We start from the raw sequence: 12,140 nt of genomic DNA on the forward strand, positions 1-12,140 counted from the left end.
TAACAAGACTGATTATGTGTGTACTATTTTATAAATAGTATCTTCAGTGTAAAAATTTTGGTTTTCTTTTTATATTTAATAAGTAAGCTGTAGGCCCTGATTATTTTATTAATATACAACTAATCCTGGGTAAGTTGTAATCACAGGTATAACAGTATAATAGAGAAAGCTTTCCTTAGACCCTGTTAACCAGCTCATAATTCCAGTTACCATAAATTTACTTGTAAAAAATAATATCCTTTTTTATTTTTTAATTTCAAATACAGTTTTTAAGGGACTGGGAAGAGTGTTATGTACTAGCGTAGGCTTTTATCAAAGGATCTCAAAAATATAGACAAAGCATCTTTCTGAGACTAAGTAATACACTTGGAAGTTTTGAGGTTCTGAAAATTGTTGCAGAGAATTGTAGGTAACTTTATGCAAAGTAACACGATAAGAAAATGAACTCTAGTTTTAAACTTAGATGCAGAGGCAAAAATCTTACTAATTTTTGATGACTTTTCAGCATGGCTTGGTTGACCACACACTATGCAAAAAGTACAAGATAAGAAACCTAGTCATCACACTTTACAGTCATGAGGGTGACAGAGAAAGAGTTGGAAAGTGTGTGTGTGTATGACCAGCTAACTGTAAGTCTAGCTTATTTGTCACCTATCTGCCTCTATTGGTTTTAGGTAGCTTTATAGGTTAATGTCTTACTATGATTCTAAATTGCTTTCTTAAAAGCTTATGAATGTGATTACTGTTTTTTTAGTTCCTCTGGATCTGCCTCAGTCTTGACACACAGCAGCTCAGGAAATAGTCTCAAGCGCCCTGATACCACAGAATCACTTAATTCTTCCATGTCCAATGGAACAAGTGATGCTGGTAAGTAGCCTTGGAGGATTTAAGTTTTTCTTAAAACTGTTTGAAAGAAAGATTTGTAACACTGGTAGCATCACAGATTGGCCCAGTTTAACACTGGTCTAAGCAGATCTGTTTTGTTTTAGACCTCTTTGATTCACATGATGATAGAGATGATGAAGGGGAGGCAGGGTCCGTGGAAGAGCACAAGAGCGTTATCATGCATCTCTTGTCACAGGTTAGGCTTGGAATGGATCTTACTAAGGTAAGAATCAAATTTGGCGTTTGCTAGAAGTCTTAATGTGTATGCATGGATTCTCGTGATTGTACAGCGAGTATGCCTGCAAATGTAGCATAACTACATAACTTCTGTTTATACTTTTGTGGTTTAATATCTCCATAGATGAGTAAACTGAGAAGTTTTATAAATGGATAAAATATGTAAAGCTAGAATTCATAGAGATAGTATATGTGAATTGTATGAATTAAGATTTGGTTTTTACTGGGGGCAAACAAGGAATAGTGTTGGGCTTGATGAGTAATTTGGATAAAACCTAAAGTAGTGGGGTGTGCACAGAATCAAATGAGCAGAGTTCTGAAATTGGGGTTAGAGGACCCTTGTTTACATCCTGCCTCTGCTATTACGAAACCATCTGTTTGCACAGGTCCCCTCCTCTGTGATCTTTACATTTCTCGTGCAAGATGAACATACAGTGGCCACTTCACAGGGTTGTTGTTAAGGATTGGAACAGGTAGTAAATGGGAAATTGTATGACATATTGAACCATACACTTACTATGGTCTGCATTTTAATTTGAATTTAAACTTGCTGCTCTAAACAGAAATGCCCTGTTGATTTAGGAGACTAGCATGTGGGTGCCTTTTGTATATCCCTGCCACTGTGCTGGAAGCCATATTCTTTTTTTTTTTTTTTTTTTTTTAAACATTTTTTTTAAATGTTTGTTTATTTTGAGGGAGAGAGCGCATGAGTAGGGGATGGGCAGAGAGAGAGGGAGGGACAGAATCCCAAAGAAGCTCTGCACTGCCAGCGTGGAGCCCAACGTGGAGCTCAAACTCACTAACCGTGAGATCATGACCTGAGCCAAAACCAAGAGTCGGACACTTAACCAACTGAGGCACCCAGGTGCCCCTGGAAACCTTATTCTTGCACTTCATTCTCATCACAGCTCTGCAAAGGTGTTACTGTTAACATTTTATAGATGAGGAAACTAAAACCCACAGAGGCTGAGTAGTTTGGCTGAGTCCTATTAAGTGGCAGAACTAAGATTCTAATCTGGTCTGTGACTTCAAAATCTGCAGTCTTTCTACTACTGCCTTTTGTCCTAAAGACTTGGGCTCTAGTAGTTTTCATATTGGTTAGATTATTATTTTACCTGGCTTTAGAAAGTTAATAAAATTTAGGACTCTCACTTTTGTTAAGACCAAATCAGCTCCAGGGCTATATATAGTCTTCATCAGCAGTCAGCTTCATTTTGGTTTTGGATTTAGAGGGTTATTGAGGAAAAAACTAATCCTTAATACTTTCCAAGTAAGTGTCCACAATAAAACCTTTTACCTTAAATCTAAATGAGAACAGAAAAACAAGGATAGCATTAATTTGTGGAAATCAGCATATTTGCCAGGTATGAGAATATTTTCAGGTAAGAGAATATTTGCAGAAGTCTGTCCCAGAACTTTTTTGGTGATCATTAGATTGCATAGTTGCTGGGACAGAATTGTCACTTAAAATTTGCAAGTTATAGTGTAATTTTAGATGTTGACATCTAAATATTTCTTTTCTGTATTTTCCACCTTGGTCTGTCTTGGTCTTCAGTAATGGATGACTAACCAGAAGATATCTTGAACAATATGAGATTTATTATCTCATATAATGAGAAGGCTAGAAGTAGCATAGTTCTGGGATTAATTCAGTCAGTTGTGTCTGAGAAAGAACCTAGGTTCCTTCTGTTCCTCCATCCTTAGCATGTTGACTTTCACACTCAGGCTTGTCTCTTTGTAATTGCAAAATGGCTGTCCCACTTCCAGTCATCACATCCTTAGGCAAATAATGTCAAGATCCAGAAAAATAATTGCTTTTCCTGGGTTTGTTATTGTTATTAGGGAAGGGCATTCTTCTGTAGTGGCCCCTCAGACTTCCAACTGAATCTTACTGGCCAGAGTGATGCTTGTGCCCACACCTAAACCAGTACCTAGCAAGGGAGGTTAAATGATAGGTACAGATTAATCCACATTCACCCCTTGAGATCTGGGAGGACCCTGTGACTCTCATGAATCTAGATTCTCATGAATCTTGAGCTGAATCAGAATTCTCTTACTAAGGATGAAGCAGGGATGTGCATAGGCAACCAAAAGTGTCTGCCACAATCAAGTTTGTAATACTTGCCTCACATAATTTCCTCTGCCAGTTAATCTACATTTGGTCCATAGTTACTATAAGCTTGTTATATTACCAAAGATGTGATAATAATTGTTAATTTTTTACCAAGTATGTTAATAATGAGTTATTTTAGTTATTGGCACAAACAAATGGCTGTGATTGCCAACAGATTCTGAAATCTTGATGCCTTTATGCATTCCAAAATATTACAGTAATGCCTTAAATTTTTCTCATTCTATTTTTAAATGTATCTTCTCACTTCAGATACTTTCTAAAAAAGAGTTCTTTCCTAAGTACTTTGTAGTGTTCAGAAATACTACAAAGTCACATCCCATTTACCTCACTTGATCTTCCAAACAGTTCTAAGGTAGAAGCAGGGCATGTAATTATCCTCCTTGTACACAAACTTACAGAAGTTGAGTTAATTTTCCAGGGCCTTCTCACACCTAAGGGGTGGCAAAATAAGTACTTGAACCCAGGTCTAAGACAACCTAGCCCTGTTTCAGTGACTGGACATAATGGCATGTATCAGTATATTGCTAAAAACATTGAATAAGAGCTGTTGAGTGAGAGTTATCAAGAAAATTTAAGTAGGGAGAAAAAAATCTTTTTTTTTTTCTTTTATTACATGTAAATTGGGTTTTGGCCATTTCTTCTTTTTGAATTACCTGTTCAGTACTTTTGTCCATTTTTCTCTGAGCAGTAGTAATCTTTTTCTTGTTGGTTTGTCAGAGTTATTTATATATTAAAAGTATTTACCCCTGTTTTGTTCTTTAGCATTCTTACTTAGCAGTTTGTAATTTGTTTTTCAAGAGTGGTAGGAAGTTGGTTGTACGAAGTCAGTACATAAGCTTACCTACCAGTCTAACCATCTTTAGATTATGAGCATATATGGGAAAGAAACATACATAGGAGAATGTTTACTTAACTGTAAACTCTTGGGGCATCTGGGTGGCTTTGTTAAGTGTCCCAACTTCAGCTCAGGTCATGATTCACAGTTCCTGAGTTCAAGCCCTTCATCAGGTTTTGTGCTGACAGTGAGGTACCTGCCTGGGATTTGCTCTCCCTCTCTCAAACAAACTTTAAAATGTAAACTCTGGAGTCTGATAACAAAGATTCTAAATGTTAGAGCCATAGTGTTGTTTCTAAACTGTGTTCCATCATTCTCGTATTCTTAATATACCCAACCACACTGGTCCACTGGTCAATCCCTGTCACACACTATTTCCTGTCTCCATGTCTTCCCCCTTCCCCCGCCCCCACCCCCGCCCATGACCATGTCTTGTTTTTCTGTTTTCTCCTCTGTTACAGTCTTATTCTTTTCTAAGGCTTTTCTGTAGTGCTACCTCAGTGAGTCATTTCCCAGCTCTGCCCTCATTCTGGTTGCCTAACAGAACATGATCTTTCCTTCTCCTAAACTTCCAGGACACTTTGAACATCTCTTGTATGATATTATTCTCTCAAACTTACCTTTGCCTTTTCTACAGGATTTTAACACAGAACCTTGAATGTAGTTCACATGCAGTAATTACTAAATTTAAGGGAATTTTTGCTTACTGTGGTGCTCTGTAATGAATACCGTAATTTGATAGACATATCAAAAACTGTTCTTCCATTCCCTAATTAAATTCTTCTCTTTTTAATTGGTTGTTCCTAATATTCCTCATTCCTTCTTCCCATATTCCAGTTTCCTATTTACTTTCTCCTCTGCCATATTCCCAGCCCCTCAGCGTTTCTTCATGGGCTCAGTTCCTGGTAGAAAGAGTTCATTGACTCCCATCCTTATTCTCTTCTTTGTTTATTCCTTTAATGCTCATTTAAAGATTTCTTACTGTGTAATAGTAGCCATGAATGCAAGTGTAAGTGTGGTCCTTGCATTCTAGCAGATCATTTATTTGAGGAGACAGGTTTGTAAGTATATCCATTTCCTAATACAACTAACAATAACAGAGAAGCAGCATTATTAGAAAGGGCACAGAGCCCTCAATGTCATACTCAGTTTTGAATTCCACAGCAGTACGGAGCAATGTGAAAATTTCTTACTCTCTTTGAGTTTCATTTTTCTTGACTGTAAATAGGGGTAATAGTTTTTTGATAACAGGATTGTTGTACAGTTTAATAACATAAAGTATATGTAGTGCCCCAGCAGGTAGAAAGCATCAGAGAGTTGGTGCTGAGAGTTTGTCATCGTTATACTGATTTGGGAGCAATAGGGAGGTTGCACAGAGGAAGTGACGTCTGAACGTTGAAAATCTGTTCTTCATTTCCCATCTGCCGGGCAGGTTAATGAGCATTTCTGAATCAGAATAGTTTGGAAAGTAGGTATCAGAAGCATGCTGGGCAGTACGTGGTGGGTTATTACCATGATTGGAATGAGATTTTTTTGGTTTTGGGTTAAAAAATTTTTTTAATCAATATAGTAGTCTGTTTATCTGTAGTGGAATTTGATCCTCAAGGGTCAAATGTGTATGTTTTTCAGGTAGTTCTTCCAACATTCATTCTTGAAAGAAGATCTCTGTTAGAAATGTATGCAGACTTTTTTGCACATCCGGACCTGTTTGTGAGGTATTTGCCTGAACATTGTAGTTTCCAATTTTTAAGCTGTTACTTGGTAGCTTTGTGTTTGTACAGGATAGGTGGATTCCTTTTATCCTTTTTACCTTTCAGACATTTCTGGGGAAAGCCATTAAATACTTTGTTTTATTAGATACCTGTCTGTTTGCTTAGGTTATATGGTGGTGATGTTGTTAGGCAACCAAGTTAGATGCTAAAAAATCTTGAGAGCCAGTGTTTATAGAGCCAAGGCTATGAGCTTATTTGATCCAGGGATTGGTAATCACTGTTTATACTATATCCTGATGAAATTCAGTTAATTGAGTTCAGCAAACCATTTTAAAGCACCTCTTATTTGCCAGGACTTTGTTATGAGCTGGAGAAAGAAAAAGTCACAATGTCTGCCCTTGAGGAGCTTACACTCTAGTGTCCAGATTACATACTGACTCATTTTTTAAATATTGCAATATTAGATATATGTACAAAGGGGAAAGTATTCTGAAGTTGGCATTGATTTACAAGGAGATGAGTTCACATTGTTTTTCAGTGGTAGCAGGAAATTTTTCTTTATGGTAGGATGTTCTAATCCATCTTCTCTGACTACATTCTTTGGCTTTGGACTGTGGTTTACTGAAGCCAGATATAAATCACTTTGAGGTTTCATGATGGTTGGGCACACTGGTTGACATTGGTATTCACTTGGCCCTTGGATAACATGGGGATTTGGGTTGCTTATCCCCCACACAGTCAAAAATCTGTGTGTACTTTTGACTCCCCCCAAAACTTAACTAATAGCCTGGTGCTGACCAGAAGCCTTGCTGATAACATAAACAGTATTACCACATATTTTTGTACATAACATGTATTATGTATTGTATTCTTACAATAAAGAAAGCTAAAGCAAAGAAAACATTGTTACAGTCATAAGGGAAAACACATTTACAGTACTTTACTGTATTTATCGAAAAAAATCCACGTGTAAGGAGACCCAAACAGTTTAAACCCATGTCATTCAAACGTCAGCTATATCCATTTATCAAATTCATCAAACCAAACACTTAAGACTAGTGTGTCTAATCACGTATATTATACCTCAGTTTTAAAAAGAAACTTAGAAGTAACTCTTTGTCTTGGGTCCTCTCAGCCTAGCTTAGGGTGGACCATGCTGAGGAGTGCTGCATCAGCTTTTCTGTTACTAGAAAGCAGGACATTACATTTTGTCTTTCTCCCTTGCAGCATTAGTGACCAGAAGGATGCCAGAGATCGAATGGTTCAGGTTGTGAAATGGTACCTCTCAGCCTTTCATGCAGGAAGGAAAGGATCGGTTGCCAAAAAGCCATACAACCCCATTTTGGGCGAAATCTTTCAGTGTCACTGGACATTACCAAATGATACTGAAGAGAACGCAGTGAGTTCTACACTGACATTTTTAATAATCTTAAGTTGCAGACTGATTCAAGATTTCATTTTATTTGGGGGCAGATAACAATGGTGAAGGCAGAAATCAGAAGATGCTCAGCACTCACAGAACAGTGCTGTTGGGGCAACATACTCTAGATACAGTGAGCAGGGAAGAAGTGGCAGGAAATGCGATTGACAGATCAGGTCATGGAAGGCCTTGTGGGCCATAATGGTAATTTTATGGCTTATCAGGATTGTATTTTTATTTTGAAAAGATCGCTGTAATGATTTTGTTAAAAATAAATTGGAAAGGGGCAAAAATAGAAGGAAAGAGACCACCGAGGAATTTTTGGCATTATTCCAGGAGAGACACAGTTGATTTAAGCTGTATTGTGGAGGTAACACTGATAGGTGGACTGGAGAAGTAAAAGAAAGGGGACAGAGATGAACCCTGCATGTGGGCTTCAGCAGTTTGTTGATGCCATTTACAAAAAAGGAAAAAAATTATATTTGGGGAGGAAGAATCAAGAACTCGAATTTGAAATAAAAAGTATGAGTTACACATGTATGTGGAATTATCAGGGAGTTAGAATTTTAAGAATCTGGAGTCTAAGGAAGAGTCTAAGGGGAAAAATGGGTCTTTTAGAGATTTGAGTATATTTAGATGACATTTAAAGCGCTGGAATGAGGTGAAATGATCTAGGAAGACAGCATAGAGAAGAGTAAGTAACCCAGACCTGAGTCCCCAGGGTCCCAACATCTAGAGGTTGGTTTGAGGAAGATGACCAGCAAGAATACTCAAGCAAATGTAAAAAAGGCTCTAGCCCACAGTGCCTGATACATAATAGCCTGAGTAAACGTAAATCTCCGTATTTTTCCCTTTCCATGTGATTTGTTACATGTAGTCCTTACCGAAGACAGGCATTGTAATTTGTCTGTTCTTACTCATTTGGCAGACATTGATAAGTGACCGCTGTCTGTGCTATGCTGCCCCTGAGTTAGGCACATGATGCTTGCCTTCAAGGATGTCTCAGGGAAACCTAGTCAAGGCAGACTGACACAAAGCCATAATTCCAGTAGTGAAGTTAAGTGCCATAATAAAAGTGTGTATAAGGTGCTTGGGGTGTGTGGAGGAGACAACAGTTAACCACCTTGGGAGGCAGAGACTCCAATTGTTAGACTGTCCACAGTGTCATTTGTTTCCACATCAAAAGAAAATGTTGTGTTTGCTTACAGGAGCTAGTTTCAGAAGGACCAGTTCCCTGGGTTTCCAAAAACTGTGTGACATTCGTGGCTGAGCAGGTTTCCCATCATCCACCCAGTAAGTTACAGGGCTCTTCTGTACCATCCACTGTCGAACTGTTCTGTCTAAAGGGTCATGAGAAGCTTCATAGCTGAGGTCACTCAGCTTTACCTCACTCAGCTGAGATACCAGTTTTATGGCTGCCTGTATCTTTGTAACCTTATGGGGATTAGTTTCTCCTATCTGTCTGTTCCTTGTATAAATGCCAAAGATTCTATTCACTGATAAACTGTGTATAGAAAGCAGGGATTTAGGAAACTAACTTGTTGGTGCTTCTAAAGTCCTCTTACACATAACAAGCTATGTTATAGAGACTTCAGCAATTTTGACAGTTTATAAAATGAGATGTAGTTTCTGCGCAGTATATTCCTGACAGAGTGGAGAGAATGCACATCCTTAATGTCTTAATTGTTCAACACAATGTTAACACTGGAAATACTGGATGGTCCCAGGTTGGGGCTGTGGCAAGGACATGCTTACTGACCAGAAGAGTTTTAAGCTTCCAGGATTGCTACAGCGTCATCATTCAGGAAAGTTCCTTCTTATATGGCCCTGAATGGTGCTTGCTTTGGGAGAAACAGGGTAGAAAAGGCAGTTAGATACCTTCTGGTCTCATTTGAGGCTGTTCTTTGAGGGATACAAGGATTTTCCCAGTGGAGCTTGTTCTTTCTCCAAGTTGTGTTGGAGAGGTGACTATAGCTATGTAGTGCACTAATTGCAAATAATTTCTATTCAGTTTCAGCTTTTTATGCTGAGTGTTTTAACAAGAAGATACAATTCAATGCTCATATCTGGACCAAATCAAAATTCCTTGGGATGTCAATTGGGGTGCACAACATAGGGCAGGGTAAGTCTGTGGGCTTAGGGTGGACTGCACTGTTAGTAGAATTTTATTCAAATATGTGCTGGACCCTTGTCTAGTGAGGGGAAATGGCACCAGAAAGCCAGACTGGATCTCATCATTTGCATATAAATATGCGTACTGGGGATGAGAGCAGGGGTGGGAGATTGATTTTCCCTAAATTGAGTGGAGTATTCTGGAGTATCTATCAACCAGACAACAAAATCTTTATGGCCAGTTGACACTACTCATCAGAGATTCTATCCCTTCTCTCCACAGGCTGTGTCTCATGTCTAGATTATGACGAACATTACATTCTCACATTCCCAAATGGTTATGGAAGGCAAGTAGAGCTATGCCCATTTCCTCTGACCAGCTGGCAGCAGACCCTGCTGTTCCTTTAAGCTACACTCCTCCTTTTTTTCCTCTAAACTGTCAGCCTTACGTGCACTTTTGGTTTTGCAGGTCTATCCTCACAGTGCCCTGGGTGGAACTAGGTGGAGAATGCAATATCAATTGTTCCAAAACTGGCTATAGTGCAAATATCGTCTTCCACACTAAGCCTTTCTATGGGGGCAAGAAGCACAGAATTACTGCTGAGATTTTGTAGGTATTTTGTTTTCCTGCTTCAGTGCTCTTGTGCTTCGCTGAAATACTTTTCTTTTTGTCTTGAACTATAACTTACTAGGAATTGACGGTTTGACTGGTTCTGTCTTTGTATTGTTTCACATCTTGTATGTCATGTCCCTTCCTAAAATCCTATTATCAGAAGAAGACCTAAAGTCTGGATTTCAGAACACTCAGAGGTCATTCATTGGTGGGATTTCCTTCCCAGAAACCTGAGGGGAGTCTTCTTAAATTGCCTAGTTAATGCAAATCGTAGATTTCTGACTCAATACTGCCAGATTGGATGATGGGCTAGTCTGTACAGTAGACTCTGTGATTCCTGCTGCATTGTCTCCAAGACCTCACAGTCCTTTTTTCTGTGCCTTTGCTGGGGGAAAACATCACATCTTGGCTTGCTTCCATCTAGGGTCAGATGAAGACAACTGTGCTGTCTGGGTAACAGAGCCTGCCTGGAAAAGGAACATCTGCAGGACTTTGTCTTCCCTGAAAGGCCTTATTGGGAACAGTGTTGCAGACGGAAGATACATGACTGGTTAACCAGTTTTCCAGGGAGATAGATAATTGGGATGACAAAATCAGCACCCCCCCACCCACCCACCCACACAAATCTGGAGCAGGAAGCACCACAAACATAAGATGAAGTTTGCTAAGGATCAGTGTAAAATCCAAAAAATTACTGCAGTCAGAGAATATGGGCAGAGCTCAGAGAGTAGCATAAGTCACCACTGTAATGCATCTGTGCCTCCAAAATAGGCAGGTGGTGGAAATTGGATGTCCAGAACAAAGGCATGGATGCTTCTCAGTGTTCTTTGGAGGTAACCAGCACCAACAGGAAATGCTGGCTCAGCAAAATCTTCTGCCAGTCATAGCCGTATATAGAAAACTTCCCTCAAAGTTGGGAGCTGAGAAGAGTACTTGGTAGACTCTAAATTAGGGATTTGAGCACAAGATGATGAATGGTTGTACCAGCTGGGTGGCTCTCAAAGTTTTTGGTCTCTGGACCGCTTTTACACTTAAAAATGATTAAGAGCCCCGAAGAACTTTGTCTATGTCTATTATATCCACTGATATCTCTCACATTAGAAATTAAAGGGGGTGCATGGGTGGCTCAGCTGGTCAAGTGTCGGACTCTTGATTTCGGCTCAGGTCACGATCTCATGGTTGAGTTCATGGGATCAAACTCTGCATTGGGCTCGGCACTGATAGTGTGAAGCCTGCTTGGGATTCTATCTCTCCCTCTCTGCCCTTCCCCTGCTCGAGCGTGCGTTTTCTTCCTTAAATACTTTTTAAAAAAATAAATTAAGACTTAAAAATATTTGTAAATACATTTACAAATGACAATAGTATTTTTATGAAAAAACTTTTCCAAAACTTTTCTTTAAAAAATTTGTGAGGAGTGACATTATATACATTTTTTGAATTTTGTACATCTCTGATACAATAGAAAACAGCTGGGTTCTCCTAACTACTTGTTGTCAGTCTCTTGCTACATATCACGTCTCTGGGAAACACTGTACCCTTATGGGAAAATTAGAGTGAAAAAGGCAAGTAATGTCTTAATATTATAAAAATAGTTTTGACCTAAGAGGGTCTTGGGAACCCCCAAGAGTCCCCAACACACTTTGAGAAGACTGCACAATGACCTTCTAAACAAGGGATTCGTCCATTTCTTTTCCCCTTTGTCCCTCTTCACCCAAAGCCCCTAAATCATAGTGGAAGCTTGTTTCAGTCCTGTGATGGCAGTTTGCATCCTTCTACCCTGTGTATTTTTTTCTTTCTGACCTCTTTTATAGCTCCTCCTATGTTCATACCTTACCCTTTCTAACCTGTCCTTTGCTGTGATGCTTAACTTCCCAAATTTCATACCTGCCATACATACTATTGTCATGTCCAAGTAGAGGCCTGTTGGGGTTTTCCTCAAGAGAAAAAGGTCAAACCATTTGACCTTTGGACTTCAGGATCCTTCCTAAGGATGAAAAGCCTGGTCTCCAGTGTTACATCCTTAAGTGAGACCTTCCCTGACCTTCATTCCAACTTCTGCCTTTGATCTCCAGTGCTCACATAAACTCACCATAGCACTTACCACCCAGAATCTCGACGGTGAGGTCTCCACAACTAGGCTGTGAACAGCTTGAGGACAGGGACTGTCCATCATCTGCTGTGGCCCCTGTACC

The 12,140-nt window shown here is 39.2% G+C and overlaps 1 protein-coding gene across 9 annotated transcripts in view; it reads left to right on the forward strand.

The window, feature by feature from the left end:
* The window catches only part of OSBPL9 (oxysterol binding protein like 9), a 191,071-nt gene that overhangs the window by 175,355 nt on the left and 3,576 nt on the right, over positions 1–12,140 (forward strand). For all 9 annotated transcript variants that reach the window (XM_042951287.1, XM_042951291.1, XM_042951288.1 and 6 more), the window contains 8 exons: positions 755–867; positions 990–1,108; positions 5,721–5,806; positions 7,031–7,202; positions 8,432–8,516; positions 9,235–9,345; positions 9,619–9,682; positions 9,805–9,945. In XM_042951287.1, the coding sequence (XP_042807221.1) occupies positions 755–867; positions 990–1,108; positions 5,721–5,806; positions 7,031–7,202; positions 8,432–8,516; positions 9,235–9,345; positions 9,619–9,682; positions 9,805–9,945 (891 nt within the window). The remainder of the gene's footprint in view (positions 1–754; positions 868–989; positions 1,109–5,720; positions 5,807–7,030; positions 7,203–8,431; positions 8,517–9,234; positions 9,346–9,618; positions 9,683–9,804; positions 9,946–12,140) is intronic.

The sequence above is a fragment of the Panthera leo genome, chromosome C1, assembly GCF_018350215.1.
Source record: "Panthera leo isolate Ple1 chromosome C1, P.leo_Ple1_pat1.1, whole genome shotgun sequence".
Lineage (NCBI taxonomy): Eukaryota > Metazoa > Chordata > Mammalia > Carnivora > Felidae > Panthera > Panthera leo.